The sequence below is a fragment of the Pygoscelis adeliae genome, unplaced genomic scaffold (assembly GCF_000699105.1).
Source record: "Pygoscelis adeliae isolate BGI_AS28 unplaced genomic scaffold, ASM69910v1 Scaffold353, whole genome shotgun sequence".
NCBI lineage: Eukaryota > Metazoa > Chordata > Aves > Sphenisciformes > Spheniscidae > Pygoscelis > Pygoscelis adeliae.
Window position 1 is genome coordinate 121,679 of NW_008824445.1, and position 21,448 is coordinate 143,126.

Sequence of the window (21,448 nt, forward strand, 5' to 3'; positions counted from 1 at the left end):
CGCCTCAGCATCGCACGGCCCTTCGTTCCGCAGCGCAACTGAAACTATGACTAACTGAGTTATCAGATCTTATCGAACCCTGCCTGCTGTTGGCTTGGGGCGGGGGCTCGGGACGCAGGGTCTGCCTGCAGGCACGCAGCTACACGCAACCCTGAGGTTAACCCCATCCTTCGGCCCCCAATGCTGGACTTACGTGCTCCGGGTCCGGCTCCAGCGGGCAGGGAGCGTGCCCAGAGCGTGCAGCGGGCAAGCTGGGAAGGATGCGGACGTCGGGGCACTTCTTCAAAGACCCCCCGGGCACAGCAGCTCACTGCGAAGCGCTGCGAGTGCTCCGCTCACACCCTCCCCACGCATTTTGCTTTCGCTCCCTCGCAGCAGCCGGAGACTGAGAAGAAAGCAAAGCCGGTTCCTTAAATCCTGGGGGCGAGAGGATTTCAGAGCCATGGGCAGCCAAGAGCGGCAAGCGAGCGGGCACCGAGGCTGGAAACCAGGTCACAGGCGGGAGACTCCTGACCCCGATGCCAGAAGTTGGTGGGAACACATGCTCCGGCCCCAGCACTCTTCCCTCCGGCGGGGCCGGCGAGCGAACGGTGTCCTCCGCGCTCCTCCCGCTTGCTCACCGGAGCTTTCCAGCCGCCTGCAGTCGCGGTTGTTAAGGTGGATGGAAGCGCCTCCGGTATTTTCTCCCCTACCTCACCTCGCTCAGCAGCTCGGGGCTACGGGGAGGCTGTGCAGTTTCAGGAGATGCCCGACGTTGCCAAGAAATAATAATAATTAAAAAAAAAAGGCAGGAGAAAGGCGAAGGGGAAGGAGCAGCCAACCGTGCGCTGCAGCTCCGCTCGTGCCAGCCCGGGGACGGGGAGTCGGTGCCGTCGGTATGTGGAGGAGCAGCGAGCGAGCTCTAATCTGTTCCTCTGGCTGACCTGGGGCTCGTTGCATCTGAATGTGACCTCTAGACAGAGCATTAATAACGAACGTGGCGCTGACCCAAGCTGACAAGGGGTGCGGCCGCTTGGCACCCGCTCCCGCCCTCCCTCTCTCACTTTCTGTCTCTCTCGCTCTCGTCTGAATGTCAGCGGCAGGGGGAGGGATCCAGGAAAACAAAGCTTGGCTAATAGTTTCCTCCGCTCTCAAGTGAATCAAAGGCGCTTTTCTTTGGGGAGGTGCGTGCCGGCGAGCCCAGCTGGTGTGCGGTACCCCGGCACACCTCAGCCCCACGGCCGCTGTCCCGGTGGAGGTGGGATGGGGAGAGGTTTGGTATCGGTCCCACCATGGGCGAACTGGGGCCTCTGCTCCGGTACTGGCAAGCGGAGGTTGGAAGGAAGAGGAGCCCAGAGAGCACGGTAGCATGCACTTGGCGTCTCGGAGCGCAGAGAAGAAACCCGGAGGGGCAGCCCGGCGGGCGAGGGTCTGCGGCTCACGCCCCCACGGCTCTCTGCAGCTGCGGGTTTTTACCAGAGCCGTTCCAAGGCGGCAGCCGCCCTGCTCCACCCAGGGCTCGGCAAGGGTGGAGGGAGCCCATAAAAGGGTCCCTTAATGGGAGCTCACATGGATTAACAGATCAAGGTTACAGGGGAAAAACTAAGTGATCTCATTCCCCTACACCCGACGGTACCTGGTACAATCCTCCAGCCCCTCTCGCACCCACACACCCTCTCGGGGCAGGGATGGAGGCAGTTCTGGCCCAGCCAAAACGTACCACAACCCCGTCCTGGAGAGAGACCAGCACTACGGGCTCAGTGACACCACCCATGGCACCCCAAAAGCATGGTCGGCATCGCTGAGCTGAATTAGTGCATCGCAGTGCCGCTTTCCCCTGCCGATCTCGGGGCTGTTTGCAGCGCGTGGGAGAACCGAGGCACAAGGAAGGTGAGTAACTTCTCCAGGGCTGCGGAGCCAGTGGGTGGCAGAGCCGGGCGAATGCCGGGCTCCTGATGCCGTGCCAAGGAAAGCAGCGGGGACGGCGCGTGGGCGGCGAGCCCACGTCCCCACAGGCGCCGGGGGTGTTGCCAGAGGCACCGTCAAGCAGGCAGCCGGCTCGGTGTGCTCTCGCTGCCGCGGCGGGTGATGCTCACCCTTCCTCGGGAAGGCGACGCCAGGATCAGCCTGTCACGCTCCCACCGGACCCCTCCTTTGGTGGCTGGACGCAAGCGCGTCTCTGATGCGCCCCACGGCTACGAGGGAGCTTGCAGCAAAACTCCCCACCAGCTTTCATGCCCACCACGCTACCTCTCCGGAGGGAGGCAGGGCCACCAAACGAGGTGTGGGTACGGAGTCAGGACCCCTGGCAAGCTCAGCTCTAATACCATCTCCCCCCTCCGCTGGCCCCGGCTGGGGACCCTCAGTTCCCAGATCTCCCCTTCGGAGGAGCCGTTCACTGGACCACTGCATCAACCTGCTGCAAAAACATCCAGCCCCGTGCCCCGACCACAGACCTGCCCGGCTCTCCCCCTCCTACCACAACCCTCCTTTTTTTGCGTTATGCCCCCATCCTTTGAGCCTGCCCGACTGCTGGGGGGAGGGGATGAGAAGCCTCCCTGCTCCCCGAGAGCCATCCCCTCAGGTCCGGCTCGGGAAACTCGAGTCTCCAGTGCCAGGCAGAGACTCCATGTGCAGCAGCCGCTCCCGGCGGGCCCAGCTCTCTCCCTTCACCTGGTTTGGATATTATTCCTGCTCCCTTATTGTTGAAAAAATAACGCTCAAAATTAAAATGTAGGCTGTAAATTATAGTAATTACCCAGCAGTTCCCCCTGATAGGCCTTTTGTGTTTCATTTGCTGACACTCACTAAGCAAATCCTTGCAGCTTTCTCCTACATGCTCGAGAAACGTTCAGCCAACTGTGGCAGAAAGCACAGCTCCGGGGGGCACGGTGGGCAGTGGCACTACGGGCACTATCCCAGGGGTAACACCTTGGACGAAGAGCAGCAAAGCCCCAGCCTGGGATGGTAGAGACGGACCGCAGCCGGCGACAGCCTCTTCCAGGGAAAGTGTGGCCAATTTGTGCCTGTTTTGCCCTCATTGCACTTAATCCTCCCCATCCCGGTAATTTCCGTGTCGTTTCGCATGAACTTCGTGGCAAACAGGTGGCTTGCTTGAAGCAGGCAGATGCCGGTGCTCTGGCCACGGCAGCGGGTGCCAGGGATGAGCAGGCTGGGCTGTCCTTGCACCCAGCCTGGACGGAGGGCACCCAGGTGGGGGACTCCAAGGCACGTCCCATCCCAGGACCAGCAAGAGGGACAACATGCAGCGACCGGCACAGGCTGCAAGCCCGTGCTTCTCCAGCCCACATTTACTACCATCAGCAGTTTTTTACAGCAGTAAATATCTCTCACCAGAGAGGGGAAGGCTGCAGCACGAGCACAGGGGAGATGAAGGGGGGAAGGTACGGAGCTCGGCTCCATCCCGGCTTCCCAGCATCATCCATGCTGCAGCCAACTCCTTGTAAGAGCAACGGTTACCCTGCCATGAAGAAGCGATGGAGGAAAATGCAAAGACCCACACAGACCTACCTCCCCCCACACTTCAGCCAGCGGCTCGTTAGAAATAACAGTGCAAACCCAAATTAGGGTTGGAGGAGCGCACGCTCATGTGTGTGTTTACACACCCACTCGGGCTCCAGAAGGATCCTGTGCCGTGAGACAACGCGCTGAAAGGCAGCCGTGTTCAAAAGGTGACGGAGATGGGAGATGGCTGGCTTCTGCTGCGGGCTTTCGTGTCAGCGGGTTTGGCTGTGCGTTAATTTGAAGAAATCAGTATTTTTTAAAAATTCCAATTTATTTTAGTTCTGTGGACAGAATGGGACTGGGAAAAAAGTGGTTCACGTCAGTTCAAAACTCATCTTACTTTCCGACTTCGTTGTTGGCAAAACTGAAAATCAGCCCCAAAAGCATACCTTCTGTATCCAGAGAAATATTTTACATCTACCCAAAATGAACTATTCAGGAGCCTTCATGGCTTATTTAACTCTCTGACATCAGCTTTTCACATTTGTGCCCAACTCTCCTCTGCCTCATCATGCCAACTCCATCCCGTGGCCTCTCTGGCTCCTCAGCCTGGGAAAAGGCATAAAGAGCCTGAGCTTGGCTCTGCCCCGAGGGCGAGGAGCTAAGAGCCTCGGCAAGGTGCCAGAGGACCTCAGGTGAGCAAAAACCTGCCATTTCCACGCCGCCTCTTTTCAAAGAACAAAACCACTTGTTAGACGCCAGGGGGAAAACCCAGAGCCGGGGCGAGAACAGATACCAGACTTTAAAGAGTAACGAAGGTCACACCGAAACCTCCTGGTTCATCAAGTTCAGCCCCAGCGCTATCACGGCTGCTCCGCAACGCTGGGCGCTGGCAGCAAAACTCGGCGGAGGGGCTGGGGGGGGGCAATAAACCCACCTGGCTGCTCCAGGTCAGCGCTCGCCCCCTGCTCGCAAACTCCCTGCCAGCCTACCTTTAACTCCTGCCTGCGTGGGCTCCTGCCAGCGGGTCCCCCAAAGGCAGGAGCTGCCTAAACATTGCCTTTTAAGGAACAGCCCCGTCCTGCTGCCGAAAGCCTCCGCGCCCTGCCCGGCGGCAAAGCCAAGCAGAGCAGCGGGTGCTGCCCTCTCCCCGGCTTGGGAAGGGAAGGGGGGAAATCCTCGAGCAACTCCGCTTAATCAAAACCTCCTGCTTTCAGGATCACAGCCGTGGTGCAAGGAGGCAATATCAGAAAAACACACTACCCCATAATTATACCAATCTCTGCACACTTTGACAGACTAGTGAATCAAAGTTTACTGTGTAATAAAAGTGTCATTAATCAAGAACTTTCCTCTCGCTAGGTTTTCGTTCCCGTAGTTAACTTTAATAACACGGTACTCCCCTTTATTGTCTCTCCTGTCAGGCACAGTCCTGCCTTCTCCCGCCTGGAAACTCTCCGTGCAGCTCTGCAACTCTGGAGCAGAGCAGACAACTTTGGCGTCTCACTGTCCCAGGGCTGTTTTCTCTTACCTTCCTGAGCAGAAACGACACGGGGTTTCATGCCACACAGAAGAAAGCCGGGGGTGGATGGCAAGGCCAGGCTGATCTCCCGGCCGGCGGGTGCTGGGAGGCAGGGGTCACCATCCCCATCTGCCCCAGCCCCCCGGGGTGTTAGACTCGCATCTTGCTTGTTTAATACCCTGAACCAGCCAGCTGCGGGCTCAGACTGGTACCAGTACTGGGGAAGAGTGTGGCTGGGGCAGCTGAGTCCTTACGGTGAGGAGGACGGTGCCCGTGTCTCTGAGCCCACCCCGAGCCGGGTGCCCGCCGCCTCCTCCGCCCCTGCCCGGCCGTGCCAGCAGCGGGCTCTGCCGCTGCCGCCTCCTCCAACCTCTGAGGTTATCTCCGGAGTTTTGCAGCCACTGCGAGTTGGAAACCCCCACCGCACCGGTCCCTGGAAATGCCGACCAGAGCCGGTTCGAAGCATTGAAGTGGCTGCTTCCTGGCAAAGGGGAATTTGGCTTCTCTGTAGGAGTCTGGTGTTGCAATCTCAGTTTCCAAGGCTGTTGCAGAGGGGAAAACATCAGCAATCGGGCTTTACACCAGCAAATCTCCCTGCCCCATCCTGGCCCCTGGGCTGGAATAACGCTACGTGCTCCCACGCTTCATCCTTCCTCCACGCAGGCTTTGGCAGCTGGTTTTAAGACTCCTTAAGCACACCTCCAGCATCCAGCATAAAACAGCAAGAGGCACTTTTTAACAACCAGATGCGATCTCCAAAACAAAGCGGCGCTCGGAAAAGATCCCTCCAACGACCCTCCCCCGCTCAGCACCTGCTCTCCCCATTACCTGGCCCCGGGCCAGTTTGCTTGATTAAAGTCTATCTATTAAGTTTTGTGTCTATAGAGAGCCCCGCTCGGCAGCACGCAGGATTGGCACTGGGCTGTAAAGAGGGTTGGAACAGCTTAAAGGCGAGTGAGCCAAACACTTTGGGATATTCACAGGCGAAGTAATCCAAGTCCACAGCTCCCATCGGCACCTGGGCAGCCGGCGCTCCAGAACGTGTAATCACCATCCCGGCAGCAGGTGCATTTTCCAAGCAGAGCCGAACCCACTAATACGCCTGTTTGCATTTGCCACCCCCAAACGGCATTCATTTCCATTTTAATTTCCCATTTACAATCCTCACCGGGCCAGGAGAGTCGGCAGCGATGCAAGCGGGATGCACGGGCTGGGGACGTGAGCTCGACAGCCCATCAAACAGGACGTGACTTTGGCAAAAAAAATTAAGGCAGCGAAAGAGCTGGCGCAGGAGCGGCACGAGAAGGGGGAAGTGGCAAGAAGGGCTGTGCTACACTCAGCACTTTTTAAAAATGGTCTCAGCAAAGGCTCTGAATCAGTGCCAGGATGTAAAGTCACCCCGCGCTGCCTGCAGCCCCGGCTCTCGCGAGCTTCCCGACACGTGGCTGTGGAGTCCTGGGGTTCACCATCCTCTCCCTAAATCCCAGAGCTGTGAACGCCGGCAGACGCTCTTGGTGTGTCTGGAACAGAGCGCACCAATAGCACGAACCTCCGGAGAGTGGCACGAAGCTACACCTCGCGCTACAGGCACCGGAAGCTGTAAAAAGCAACAGGCGAAGCGCCTTCCTCATTTCCTACGGCCAGCTCCTGCCTCGCGGGACACGTGTGGGCTCCGGCCGCAGCCCGGACATCCCTGGTGTCAGCACAGCTCCCGGGGCCGGAGAGGCCGAGCACGCCCCCCACACCACCGCCTGCCTCCCCCCACCCCCACTGAGGCTCTCTAGGAAGAAACCAGCAGCGGGATGGACAGAATCCAGCCCCAGGGCTCAGGACCTATCACCATGCAGAGTCTCCAGCAGTCAGACACCATCCATCCCCGATTGCTGGGTTAGCTCCAGCAGAGCCGACAGGAGAAAGAAAACGAGCGGCTCACCTTTTTTAGCCGTCTCCATCTCCTCTTCAGTCCAGCGAGAGCTTTCATTCATCTCCAGAGAAGCTGGGAAAGAGGAAGGAAAGGAGAGCAGTCAGCTGTGAGCGGGACCCAGCAAGCCCTGCGAGCTCAGAGGAGATGCTCAAACACCCAAACCCCCTCCCACACCCTGTTCCCCAGAGGCACAACAAAACGCCGTGCAGTGCAAAAGTGCTTCTGCAGGGAAGGCTGTCGCGGTGCGGGCTCTCAAGGCTTTTCCACACCACGGTAACCCATGCACAGCATCCCCCCCCGGGATGCAGCTCGGTGATGCAAAACCTCTACTTTGGGACTGGAAGCGAAGCCAGATGGCTTGAGGGTGGCAGCAGATTTCGTGCCACGCACTCTGGCCCGCCAACAATAGGTACCTAAGATGGAGCCAACTTCGGCAGTGTGCTTTGGAGGTGGCAGACGCAGGGTGGGACCGTCACCCTCGGCGGAGACGGAGAAACAGCGTCACCTCAGCAGTGACTTTGGCCAACCACATCCATCAAGGGAGTTGGCCGTGCTTGACCGCGGGCTCCCTCAGTGCCATCACCGGGCTCTCGGACATCTCAGAGCCACTTCCAGCAATGCCGGGGGCTCACTCAGAGCAGCACCCATCGCAGGGGGACCATGCTGCTCCGGCCAAGAGAGTCAGAGGGGTGTCAGCACCCGATGCTCTCCCTCTCCCCCACCCCAGGCGCGGTGCTGGGACACTGAGGTCCTGCATAAAGTCTTCACTATGCAACAGTCCTGCTGGCAGCCTGGCACTAGAGCAAACCCTACAATAACAAACCAGGGTGTGAGTCAGAGGCAAAAAACAACTCGGTAAGGAAACAGATTTCCGGCTCAGGCTGCCAAGGGGTTATTACTCTAAACAACAGGCAAAGCATTATTTCAACAGTGATGAGAGATGTTTTGACAGTGTCCTTTTAAAATGGAAAACAGGCTAATAGGTTCAGGATCAAGAATATGGGCGAGGAGAGAAGGAAGCATCTTCCAAGAAGCTCTACAAGAAGCCAAGACCCCGTGGGAGGACAACACGGGCTCCGATGCCCACAGCACCGGGCAGAGGAATCTCCTTCACAGCCGGCTGAGTACGACTGCAGGTGTCACCTCCTGGAAGTCCGCGCAGGTCACCGCCTCCCCCAGAAATGCCATGCCCCCCGGGACGCCAGCCAAGAGGGAGGGAAATCGATACCTCGCCGTTTTCCCCAGCCGTGGGCAGAGCCAGGGCCACCACACTCATTTATGTAAAAGCAAGTGTCCCCTACATGCTGCGCAAAGCCCTTCACTCAGCTTGAGGATGACTGTTATTGTATGGTAAAGAAATGTCAAAGAAATGGCCCGTTTGGTTTGATTAATGGTATTTACTGAGGTTGCGCAGTTATGAAACAGATGCCTATGGGGAGCTCCGGCATGCTGCAGTTAAACCACAATACGGTTTTGTGTTGTTTTTTAATGTTCAATTGGTATTTAAAATGCAATAACCTTCTTAGCCAACCTAAATTAAACCACTATTGGAGAGACATAAAGTAAAACCAATTGCTCAGATATGTCATTGGAATCAATCCATTCCCTTTTCCCAATTTAACACAGTCTAAAGTCTTTTCCCCCGTGTTCGCAGTGAAGTTTATCGAGGACTCTGAGATGCTGGGATAAAAAAAAAATCCCATCTAAGTTACTGGCATTATCTGCTGCTTCTTTGCAGCTTAACAAGTTTGAGAGGGAGAGCAGGGCTCCGTTGTGCCGCAAACTATTTATATCGCCTGTATGAAAACAGAGTGCTCGCAATCAAGGCTTCAGCCAGTCGTCAGCGGAGGAACAGGGAGGCGAAACACCTCCGAGTGATTTATAGCACATGGAACAGAACAAGCAAAAAACTGCAGAGCAAGGAAACCAAGAGGAGTCACCCTGGTTTTATTTTTACTTGCCTTAGGTAGCACAGTAATAATTTTATACTTGATAAGAGTAAGTATAAATAATTTTATACTTGATAAACAGAGGAAAATCAGTCAAATTCCTTGATGCATTGGCTTCTTTAAGTCAATACATGAGTAGTTTCTCAGGGTGACCACTACTGATGCTGCAGACGCGAGAGGCAGACGCACCCGACGTGGGGCTGCGGATGCTGCCGTGAATTGCCGCCTAGCCCGAGACAGGCGCGGTGGCATCGTGTGGCTCCAGCCGCGGGCTGGCGCGGTCCCTGGGTGCCACGTTACAGGCAGCGTGCTTTGCCTCATCCACCTCGCTCTGAAGCTGCTCCCAGCCTCTTCCCGCTGCGTTCAGCCACCCTACAGCCTTGCGCCGGCAGGACAGGCAGGAAAATACTGCCCACCGCGCCTGGCCGGCTACCACTGGGGGAGATGAGCAAGGGCACTGGGGCCCAGCATGGGAAATGCTGCTTTTGGGGCAAAACAAGCGCAACCTGGGGTGCACAGCACAACTGCAGTCAGGGTGGAGGCTCCTGAGCAGCCGTAACCCGCTGCCTCTTCACCATGTCCTTCAGCTGCAGAGATAAGGAAGGGACCAGCCCGATTCCCAAGGCCAGGGGGGTCACAGACCCTGCGGGCTGCAGCTGCTTGGGCTCCAGGCAAATTTGAAAACAGAGAGGGCAGGAGAACTGGCGGAGACCCAGGCGAGCCCAGGAGGGCAGAGCAGGCTCCTGCGCAGAGCTTGAGGGTACTTGGAACCCGAGCTGCTGCAGAGGGAAATGCACCTCCGGGTGCAGGAGGTGCACGAGCCCTGCATGAACCCAGCCAACGCGCTGCTAAAAACGACAGCTTCCCTTTTCATCTTTTGCAATACTTTCCCTCTGAGGCCCTAAAACACACTAATACTCAGCCAGGACAACCCGGGCTTGCAAATGCCTCCGGTTCATCCAGGCGAACCGTGCTGGGTAATTTGTGGGATAGAGAAACCTCACTGCTGCCCCCCTGAAAAGGAGGATTTCATGAAGGAAAACTCTCCTCCGTAAGCAGAGCAGGGTAACGTCCCATCCCAGCAGAGCAGACACCACAAAAGCCCTGCTAAGGTCCCCCCGTCCCCATGCCCATTGCTACCCACCCAGCTCCGCGCTCTGCTGCGGGGCGGCTGCCTCCTCGTTGTTGGCTTCGTTCGCCATGGAGCGGGTGATGCGGCCTTTGCGCCTGCCCTGGCTGTTGGCAGTTTTGCGACCTTTGGAGGTGACGGTTTCTTTCTCATCATTGTCTTCCCCAGACGTGTCATCGTTCTTGTCCCTGCAAAAACAGGGAGGGAAGAAAAAACGTTGTTGGGCTGGTCTGATTTTTAGGTCAAGCAATTATTTCTCTGCATATGTTTGGGGATGGAGGGTTTTTTTGTTGGTCTTTTGGGGGGGCAGGTCTGCATTTTTTTTTGCACATGCAGGCTCTTTTCCTGGCTGGGAGCGGGCTGGATTGGCGGTGGGGTGATTTGAAGTGGGGTTTTCTTTCTGCAGCTGGCTGCAGCTCCACCACCAAGTGCACGCAGAGACCTGACGGAGACAGGTTTAATACCAGACCATTCAAATTCATCCCTGCCTCCTCCTCATTTATCTTCCTGAAAGGGACCTGCTGGTAAATGTCTTAGCAGCCTAGATATAATGAAGCCAGATGTTCTTTTAAACCAAGTATTAAGCCCATTACAGATAGCTAGTGGTCTGCGTGCCAACCTTTCCCCGCCACGGCTCTGATGCTCCCCGTTCGGCGTGAGGGAGGCAGGGCTGGCTGAAGCCCTTCATCTGGGAGCGCTCACGTTGACATCAATAACGCTAAAGGTGAAATGCCACGCTCAGCTGCACCCGGATTGCTCCTCCAACTCCCGGAGGCTCTCGCAACAAAACAAGCTGAAGGATCAGAGGGGCTTTGTGGGTCGATTGGGTTTATGTTTGGAAAAAAAAAAAAGCGTATCAGAGTTGCTTTCCCAGTTTGGGAGCAACAGGGAAGAGGAATGAAGAGAAGAGCAGGCTCTGCCCTTCCCTCCCTGCAGAGGAGGTGAGGTGGGCACACATGGTCCTGCATGGGGTCAGGCAGCCCTGGACCACGCCGTGTCCCACCGCCGCATCCCACCGCCGCAGCCCCAGCCCGATGCCCAGCCCTCGCTGGAGATGGAGGCGAGCCAGGCAGGGAGGGTTGTCCTTACTTTGTCAGTTCTTCTTTGTCATTTTCTGTTTCCTGCTTGTCTTCCTCCTTCTCTCCCTCCTTCTCCTTTTCTTTCTCTTTTTCATCTTTCTCTTCTTGGTTGCTCCGGGGCATTTGCTGCTGCTGCTGCTGCAAAACAAGGGACGTAAAACAAAACAAATCCTCAGTGCTGAGGCGGATACATCGCAGCACCTGAGCCAACCTAAACAAACGCGTTGAAACAATGCTGGGGGGTGAGCGGCCAAGAGGAAAAAGCACCGCAGGCAGAGGGTACAGGCAGGGTGCTTACGGAGGCCACAGGGGCCGAAAGCTTTCCAAGGAGATCAGAGGTAGTTTGGGATCAGGCATGGCAGCTGTGCTCCGGCTCCCATTCCAGGCAGCGGGACAGCCCCTGCTGCTCCCCCAGGTCTGCAGGCAGCGAGCAGGGACCCGACACGGGGGAAGGCAGGGAGGTGAGAACAATCTCCCTGTTCCCTGTAGATGATGGCTTAGCAACATCGGTTGCAATTTGCAGCTGGTAGGATGCATTTTGCTGGAGCACAAAGGAGAGGGGGGCACCGGAGATGCCCCGAGGCTCAGCGATACCAGCACCGTGATCTTTTTCCCAAGCATCTAACATGGCCCACAGGGAAAGTTTATGGCCCCGTATCACCGAGAAGGGAAGATGCCCAGCTCCCTGCCCGCACCGTACCGCCTGGCACCCTCGGTGGAGGCCGTGCACCCAACCGCCCCAATGCTGCTGCTGTCGCTCGGACCGAAGGCGCCGCAGTACCCGAGGGAGGGACACAGCGATTGTAATAGTTCTGGATTTTGTTTCAACAGCTGCAGGAAGGAGGATGCTGGGGAGGCCTGGTTCCCCTGACCTCCCCTCCCTCTGGTGACCAGCAAACGAGGCATTTCATAGAGAAGTAGAAATTAGAGACGGAAATGATTTATTAAACCATCCTGCTCCTGGCTAACGCAGGACTGCTTGTGCCAGGAAACCCACCCAGGCTTGCCTGGCCCCTGCCCAATCTGCAGGGCTTCCACCACCCCTTGGGAAAGGGTTTGGTGATGTAACGGGGGGAAAAATTGCCTTAAAGTGGATTTATCAGCAGAAGGTATGATCCCGGGTGGCCTGGTCTGGCCGTCACGCAACCATTCGGCCAAGCGCAGACGAGGTGTGCCTGCATCCCTAGAGCGGGTGGGACTGGCCTGTTCTTGCTCTGTGGGAGTGGGGAAGCCGCCTTGAACACAGGCGTCCTCGCAGCAGTGGCGCTGGGTGCAAGCTAAACCCTCTGTCCCCATGGGCCGGTGCCAAAATGAGAAGTGCAGAGCTGTCAAAACAGGCTTTGGAGCAGTTTAACAAAAAAGCTTCTGATTCTTTCAGGCCCCAGTTCAACACAAGTCCTTAAAACACAGGTGCTGCCATCACTGAAACCCCACAGACTTTCAATTCCTCCTCATGCCGGGGGGGAGGTGGCTGTGCCGCCAGGATCCCCGCTCGGCAGCGCACGCGTGACAGGCTCAGCCAGCACCTCCATGCCGGCACATGTGTCAAACACACCTGTACCGCATCTGCTCACACCACCACCGTGCTACCCGGAACGGCTTGGTGGGATGCAAGGTGGGGGGGATCTGGAGAAGGGGAGTTGGGGAATGGTTGGGATGAGCACTTGGTCACTTAAGATTTTCCAGCGTCTATAAATCTCTAAGGCTTGGGGAACGGGCTGCCTCCTGCAGCGACTGGCCAAGGAACAGCATCGTGCCAGGCACTGCCCTCGCCAGCCCCCAAACCTGGGAGGAGCGGGCAGCCAGCAAGTCTGCCGGGGCTGGGAGGCAGGCAAGCCTGCGCTGGCGGCAGAGGAACAAGGGGCACCCGTCACGCGCGTTTCCCCAGTACTGCCCTGAACTCTCTGACTCCCTCTGAGTCATGCCACGGAACCACAGTGAACCCCGAGCATGGGTTCAGCCCAGACAAATACCCACGAGGTGAGGGCTGTGACCTCCGAGGGCCGGACGGGGAGCAGGGCAGGCTCTGCCCCAGCCCTGGCCGTCACCACCCACCTGCGTTCCCTTCACCAAGCGCTTTGGCAAGGGAGGGAAGCCCAGATGAGTTTCGCAGTACTTCTACCACCCCGTTGTGAATATTTTCTTTTGAGGGATGGGGGAAACCCTGCATCCCAGAGATCCCAGCTCCCTGGGGCGTAAACCCAGCTCTCCTCCAGCCGTAAACCCAGCCGCGACCGCACGAATCCCTGCCCCATCGGCAGGCTGGTGAGGGATCCCAAGGGAAGCTTCAGCATTGTCTCATCTTGTCTCCGTGCTCGTTTGAACCAGGGGGCTGTGACCTCGAGCAGCCATCACAGCTCTTCCCCAGAGGAACAGGCTGGGATGTCAGTGATGCTAACGAGCTCCCTGCACCAGCCTGCAAAAGCAGGGGTGGAAAGGCAGGGAGAGGCGCAAGCAGCTGTGGAGGCTCATGCTGCAACACAGGTGCTTCCCTGCTTGCTCCGGCATGACGAGGACAGGCAAATCCCACTGGCCCAGCTTCATCAGGCCACTGCACATCCCTCTCCCGTAGGCTTGCTCCCACAGAGGTTTCAAGTCCAGCCTGGTGGAACATCACGTTAGGGCTTTTCCCACCACAGAGGAGCATCTCGATCCAAGGATGCCCTCTAGTGATTGCCCTGCTCCAGCCATGACAGGGTGCCCGATGCCAGGAGCGAGAGCCGGGTGGGTGCGGCACCCTGCGCACAATGGGACAGGACGGGATGGCTCTCACCTGCCAGCCCTCTCCTGTCAGGCTGAAATGCATAAATTGGGCAGCATCGTCACCATGAGGCCACAGCAGGGAAAATGTCCCCTGCACCACCTGTGGCTGCATTCATGCTTTAATCTGAAGGCGGCTCCTGGCCAAATGCTGCTTTGAACCCTTGAAGGATTTGGTGATGGCTTATCTCCTGTGCCCAGGCTCAGCTGCACAGCAAAGACCACGTAGGCACACAGGGCACCCCCCAAACACCCTGGAAAGCACCTCCAGGGACAGCCACGCTCACAAATGCCACCTTACATCCCACCCTGGGGTACATGCTGGGCTGGAGACTGCGGGGCTGGTTGAAGCACCCAGAGCCCTGGGTGGGAGCTGGCACCCTGGGGTCCCTAACAAAGCTGTGCAAGAGCTCAGCTACAAGCGGCGCTCAGGGAAAGGAGGTGGAACGCCCCCCCCCCCGGCCCCCCGACTACGATGGCCGCTTCAGCCCATCTGCACTACGTGCTCCACCCCAAACCTCAGACCGGTCGGCATCAGAGCCGGACCACAGCACGGCACAGTGTCAGGAAGTCACAGCCGGGAACCCGCGAGCTGGCCGGTCCCCCTCTCCCGGCGCACGGCTGCCCCCGCGGTGCACGGGGAGGCTATTCTTAGCGCTGGACGCAGACCAGCTCTGGATGATTCAAGGGATGGGACGCCATCCCAAAGCGTGACAGGCCAGGAAATGCTTCCCCAATTACCAGCCGATGTTTTCCTCTGATTCATGCTGCCCCGGTTAGAGGTGGACCGGCAGGTGGGTCAGCTCTTAGCGGACACACCAAAGGCTGACACCAAAACTGTTCGGCTCCTAGCAAGCTCAAACCTCTCTCCACCTACATCCCTGCCCCCCTGGGGATGAGGCACCCCACCTCTGGGAGGCAAAGCAGGTATGTGCTCCCCACCTTGCACAAGAAGGTGAAGGGATGTGCCCGAGGCCAGGGAAGATGCCTGTGGCAGAGGGCAGGGCTGTCCCTCCTGTCCCTCCCTCCCAGGTCCGACGCTCTAACCGCTGGACGCATCGCTGCTGCTTGTTTTTGCTGCCAACACATCCTGTTTATTTAAAAAGGCCCCAGGACAAAAATCACACACGGGACGCGTGAGCGAGAGGCCAGTCCTGCTCCAAGCCCACGGGGACGGGCGGCCTCCTTCTCCGCACGCTCCCCGTGCTCCGACGTGAGCTGCTCCGTAATTACAAACATCTGCTCACCTCTATCCCAATTTCCCACCGGCCCCGGAGCAGCTGGAGAGGAGCAGAGCGCTGCCAGTCCTCCCGGGAACAATGCATGCGCTGCCGGCCCCCCCCTCCCCGGGGCCCGCGGGCAGACACGCATGCTCGCCCCGGCACCCGGCTCCCCTCCGGAGCGACGCTGCTCGCCCTGCCCAGCCAGCTCCATCGGGCTGGCACGTCACATGGATTTCAGCCGCTGCAAAGCGCCGGCTCCAAGCGTGCTTTTGGGGAACACCGGCTTCCAGGTAGGTCCTGGATACCGAAACACTGGCCCTGCTGAGAACCGACCAACTTGCTGCAAGTCCCGGCAACAGGTCTGGTTGGGAGAAAGCCCCGGCAAGGAAGAGGTGCAGCTCCTCCCACTCTGTTTACTTCCTCTGCCGAAGCTCTGCCTGCTTCTGGAAGCAGGACGGGAGGGCAGGAGGAGGTGGGGGAAGCAGCTCCCCACCTTCACCCTCCCCAGCCCCGCCGGAGACGCCTGCCGCCTTGGCACAGAGACAGTGAAACCAGCCAGAAACCCCTTCCCAGCCGGCAGCCTGTCCCCCACCTCCGAAGCGCGCCACTCACACGCTCACCGTGAGCTCCGGACCACCATCTCCCCCCAAATCACTCACCTCCCCGCTCCCCGGCTCCCGCGAGCGGCCGGTCCCCGACAGCCCCATCGCCAGCTCCCGGCCCCTGCTCACCGCCCAGCCATCCAGGCGCGCTGTGCCTTACGTTCTCCGGCTCTGAAGGCTTCCTGACGATTTGCATAGTTAAGCCGTAAACTAACCACAACATTCCTCTTATGATTTTGCAATCTGCTGGAATAACGTGGTTGCTCTAAGTCGAGTCGATGAATCATCATCTATAAACCACAGCTCTCGTCACCGGGGCTCTCAGTGCTGGCTACAGCCAGCGTGATTAATCCGCCAGGATGCCAAGCTTAACCTACGGCGCAGGGCTATTTATTTTCCAAACTTGCAAACCTCTGGAAAATGACTGCTCCTGCCTTCCCCATCCCCTCCGCGGCGAGATGTGCCGGGCTGCAGCAGGGGACCGGGGACCATGCCAGAGCCCCGTGCAGAAATCTCCCTCGCTGCCCGCAGGACATCCCGGCGTTAACCGCTGCACCGTGCACCTTGCAACTGAGGCACCCGCACCCTCTCCCAGTCCCCCCTCACTCCCTGCTCCGCAGCACCCTCAAAATATGCACCAACACACCGCTGTTGCCAGCACGGCTCTGTTCCCCAGTCCTGGTCCTGCTTGGGACAGGGACAGGCATGGCCACCATTTCACAGCAACTCTCCCCGTGATGTTTAGCTGAGCTCATCCCTAGGAGTCCTGTTCCCACCCCAGGACCACCAGCTCCTGCCACCCCCAGCCATGCCGCTTGCTGGTGAACACGCTGGCGGGGAACCAGCTCGGGTCACGGTGATGGCACTGTGCGAGACCCCGTCCCCAAGCCCAAGTGCCAGCTGGGGGTGACATCTCCTCTCTCTCATGGCAGGTTTTGAGGGCGGACTGGCTGCATGGGGGATGCCATTTGGCTGCCAGCAGGTGCATCACCTCCACTGCCGTCATTACGGTGCCCTAGGCTCTTACAGAAGATAACACGCCACAGAAACCACCAACTCCTCTTTGCTCCTTAAATCAGGAGGGAGCAAACCACGACCCTCCACGCCCTCATGCAGAGGGAGCCGTGCGTGCCAGGCTGAGCTGCGAGGCAGCTCATTTCGTTGCCGCTCAAGCCCATCCCCAGGTACTGCAGGCAGTGAGCTCCGGGGTTTTTGCTCGAAGGCGGCTTTGCAGCCCTTGCCACAGGCTCACTGCAAGCGGCGCAGTGACGCGTGCCAACCCTCTCCCCACCGCATCGCACTGAAGTCTGCCTCCACAGGGGCTTTGGAGGGAGTGGCACCCCGCTGGCGCGAGCCCCATCCCCTCCAGCAGCCGGGAGCGCTCACTTGGCCGTGCCGCCTCTCCCGCGTGCAGGGCGCTGGCTCCTCGCTTCTCCCGCGGGTGACTTCAGATCAATGGCATTTATGATGTTCTCCAGGGGCACTCAGCTGCGGAGCAGGCTCAGGCCGAGGTCATTGCACGCAATCAGGCAGTTGCAAATTAAAACCAGCTTGAGATAAGCAAAAGACAAAAGGCCTACGCTACGCTGGCCAGGAACACCTGGGGTTCGCTCTGCTGCATCTCCAGGAGCCCCAGCACGCCTGCGATGGCCGTGTGCGTACACGGGTGCCTGCTGGCATCACCCTAAACGTCCCATGGGGTTCCGTACCGGCACCGCGGGGCAGGATGCACTGCGCTCTTTGCGGCACAGCTGGTGGGACTCAGCACTCGGCTCCCACCCCTCTCCCCAGCCCCACGGGACTCTGTGCAGAGCACCTCTGCCAGGAACAGGGCTGGCACCACGCAGCCATGGCTTGGAAGCGTCCTCTCTCCTCCACCACCCACATCCATCCTTCCACTTGCTTTCAAACTCTCCCTCTGGCACGTCACACCAACGACAGCCAGGGCAGGGACTCGCCCCCTGAGCACCCACAGCGCCAGCCTCTGCTTTAGCCACCACGCTGCCCAGGCACCCGAGGTCTCCCCTGGAGCATCCTTCCCCGTTCACCGATGTCGTCGCAGAGGACGAGGTGCCCGCCAGCGAGGTCTGACGCCGTATGGCTGCTGCAAACAGCGCTCCCCTCATGTCCCTACCCGTCCCTCGGCAGCAGGCTGGATACGGAGCACAGGAAGGATGGCTTAGAAATACATGTATGTATCACATAACAGACTCCCAGAGCCTGGAGCCTCTGATCCGATGGTCTGGAATGCCTCAGCCCTTGCTGCCACCCACCACTGCACAGCCTGGCTTCTCACGACCACACGTGGCACCCTCTACTCATGGGAGAAACCACAAAGCAAAACACGCCACTGCCAAAACAACAAGGAGAGGAAGAGGAATGTCTGCCGGCGACTTGGCTTTGATCGCTCGCATCCCGGGGCTGGGTTTGATGCTGTTGGCTGCGGAAGCAAGTAAAAAAAAATCAAAGGGCCAGGCTCGGATTTGATAAGGAGTATGATAGCGAGCACGGGGCTCACTCGGTTCAGCTCTGACCGTGATGGCCCAGAGCTGTGCTGCTCCTCTGCCGGTAAACAACAAACCCTGCAAGACAGCAATCATTACATGGCAGAGATGGAAAACGCCAGGGCCATGCCCAGCATCCCAGGAGGCACTGAACAGGCCCCGCACACACTCACCAGTGCAGCTCTCCAGCACCACAAGCCACAAAACACGGCCGGTGCCAGCAGCAAAGCGCTGGAAACCACAGCTGGGCTGCCCTGCCATGCCACGGGAAAGCCCTGTGCCATCTCCCAGGCTGCTGGTCCTGGGGGCGAGCAGCATGCCCCGGATGAGGAGACGGGCCAGCTGTAGGACTGCAGAGATGCCAGACCCTGCAGCATCACTCGCCAGACCACAGCACGACCGCGTCCGGTGCGTGCACCCAAGCATGGGCTCATCTCAGGTGGCACCGGGAGCCTGTTGGGCATGGGAGCTTTTTGGGCAGGGGCCCCTGTGCAGCTCAGCCCAGCACAGCGGGCACTGATGCCTTCCCACCGCTTGCTCCTTGATCTCAGTGAAGCACAGAAGTGATTTTTACAGGACTCTGCTCGCTTGGATCCCTCCTTAAATCACCGAGGGCTTTTCCATAAGAGGAAATGTTTCTTTTCTGGGTCGCTGCTGAGTTTTTTAAAAAGTGATTTGATTGCTTGCGAAGGGAAAATGACCCGAGGGGAAGAGCGCGTAACGTTTGGAAGCAGTGGAGATGAGCCCCCACTCTGTCCCAGGCGGGGAACACGTGTTTTCTCTTCCCTGTGGTTTGCTTTACCCCGCTCTCCCCTGCTTGCAGCCCCTCGGCCGCATGCCGACCCCCCTCCAAGCCCTGTCAACAGAGGAAGGTGCTGGGTCAGCGGCTCGTGGGATGCAGAGCAGCATCCATGCACGCTGCAGACGTACCAGGGGCAAAGCAAGCCCCGTATCCTCGCGGAAGCAGCTTTCTCCAGGATTTTCAGCTGTGCCCGCTTTAGAAAGCAACTTAGCAGTGACGCAACCTATTTCCCGTCCGTTCCCAGTCAAACTTGGATCACAACAACATATAAAACAACTCATCACAAAATCCAACCGCTTCTATCACTCCCTGTCCTGCCGGGAGGATGCTGCAGGTCCCCCGCTGGGACTGGTAATGCCCAGCCTGGATCCCAACCCCCCATCCTGAGGAGTACTCACGTGGGCGCAGGCGTGGTGGAGCGCTCGCTGGGAGGATGCATCGACCTGCTGCTGGAGAAACACGAGTCTGAACTCGGGGGCCAACTGGAATGGGGGGGTTCACGTCACTTTTAAGTGACTATTTTATTATCGCTAACTGCAGACGCAGTCAAGCTGCACGGAAGAGCCCGGCTGTGGTGGCCAAAGGATCCGTCAGCAAGTGGTCCATCAGCAGCCCGTGCCAGTGCTACCTCAGAGGGAAGCGGCTGCGTGTCCCTGCCCGCCGGTGCCCGTCCCCGCTCCGAGCCCACAGGTCTCGCTGCCGTCCCTGCGCTGCCAGCAGCCTGTGAGGCTGCGTCAGGAGCCGGGGACCGAGCAGCCATCCTCCCGCGGCAATGCATCCTTCAATTCTTTTCCCAAATATGGCCGCATCATTCTCATTTAATCACCCCCAAAACTGCAGCTGGGATTTCAGGAATGCGAGTTTCCATTGTGTTTGCCTGATTATACTGCCCGGAGGGGTGGCAGGACTGCAGGAAAGCTGCAACGCCCTCGTAATGGGGGAATGGGCACGATGCACCTTACGGGGCATACTTGAGGGACAGGGTTTGGGAGCGAGGAGAGCCCAGACCGAAAGAGCAGGCGCCAATGGAGGGCTACAGGATCGATACCAGTTCAAACATCGCCGTGTCTCACACCTCGCCCACCTCCTCTGTGCAGGCACCCCAATGCTCAGCCTCCCTCGTGACAGGGCAGTGATGGCCCGTGGGTGACAGCCCTTTACCAGCCTCAACCGCACACTCGGTACCCAGCAATCTTGGCATCCCGGAGAGGGAAGGTGCATGTTCCCATTTCGAGGCATGGAGGCGAACGCGGGCCCTGGCAGAGAGCATTTAGCAAAGTACAGGACAGGCTGCAGACCCCGAGCCCTCGTCCGTGATCCCCCCGGCACTGCTGTCAGGCTGCCCTGTGAGCCGGGAACCGCCTGAGCTACGCCAAGCTGTAGGAAAAGCACGAGATGGGTGTTTTCCCAGAAACAACCACTTTTCCTGATGGAAACCAGTTTCTTTGCAAGTTGTGTACCGCCAGCCGCTGTGCAGGACCTGCTGCCTCCAAACACACTCCAGCATGACCCTCCAGTGCTCACAGGAAGCCCGCTGCTTTCTGAGGATGGTTTTGGACCACTTTTGAGAATTCTGGGGGTTAGCTTGGTTTTGTCTGGATTTTTTTTGGCTACAAGATGTAGATTTAAAGAGCGAGAGCCTGTGCCGAGCAGCGCACACACAAGCACCCAAGGGATAAATGCTCTGCAAGACGTTTCTCCCCATGAGGCCACACTCAAGCAGGACCAGGACCACAGGGTCTGGCCAGGTTTGACGACTTCTCATGGGTCCTGCACCCCAGCCTGGCCAGGCAGGTTTCCCCAGCCACCAGCAGTGCTGTCACGCTGCAGACCTGTCCAGAAAATGAGCCAAATTCAATCCCCTTTGTGTCCCAGCAGCAAACCGACACGGCCCAGCCAGCGGGATGAGGCAGAGCCGGGGGGACAGGACAAGCAGGGCCACCTCACAGCAGTACCCATCAGCAGAAGATGAACCCACACCCCAACGCTGACATCCCAGGCGTCATTTCCAACCACGCAAACTGCTCCATCACAGACCTTTCCCCACAACCATTTCCCCCTGCCTGCTCCACTGATAATCTCAGTGCTGTTTAAAATACAGTGCTCAAGTCAGCACAGGCTTAAATGCTTACAGAATAATTTATTGGTATTCGTGGCAGCAAAGTTTACTGCCCACATCCAGGGCTGTTTCTGTATGATGTGCTGCATTATTAAACCAGGATTTTATGACAAGTATCTCTCCGCATCTGAAAGAGAAGTTGTCAAACCCTTTGTCACTAATGAGGAGCCACTCCCTGGATTGATGAAAATCAAATGCTTCCCAGAAATAAATACTCATCATTCATCTCGTTAGCCGTTGTGGTTAACGGAGCAGGGGCACACGCACAATTTGCGGTGTAAGAGGCAGTTTACTGAGCTCTGGACCTGATCCTCACAGAGGGAGGAGAGGTGATGGCAGGGCAAGGCTGGTCCATAGCGGGCGCTCTGCTTCTGCACCAGGGACGGGGTGC

General features: G+C 58.2%; 1 protein-coding gene across 1 annotated transcript in view; it reads right to left on the reverse strand.

Moving 5' to 3' along the window:
* Window positions 1-21,448, reverse strand: part of NCOR2 (nuclear receptor corepressor 2) — a gene marked incomplete at its 3' end in the record, with an annotated part of 186,193 nt that overhangs the window by 57,668 nt on the left and 107,077 nt on the right. Inside the window, exons 14-16 of the mRNA XM_009320956.1 lie at window positions 11,058-11,185; window positions 9,984-10,156; window positions 6,900-6,962 (exon numbers count right to left, since the gene is read on the reverse strand). Coding sequence (XP_009319231.1) covers window positions 6,900-6,962; window positions 9,984-10,156; window positions 11,058-11,185 — 364 coding nt within the window. The remainder of the gene's footprint in view (window positions 1-6,899; window positions 6,963-9,983; window positions 10,157-11,057; window positions 11,186-21,448) is intronic.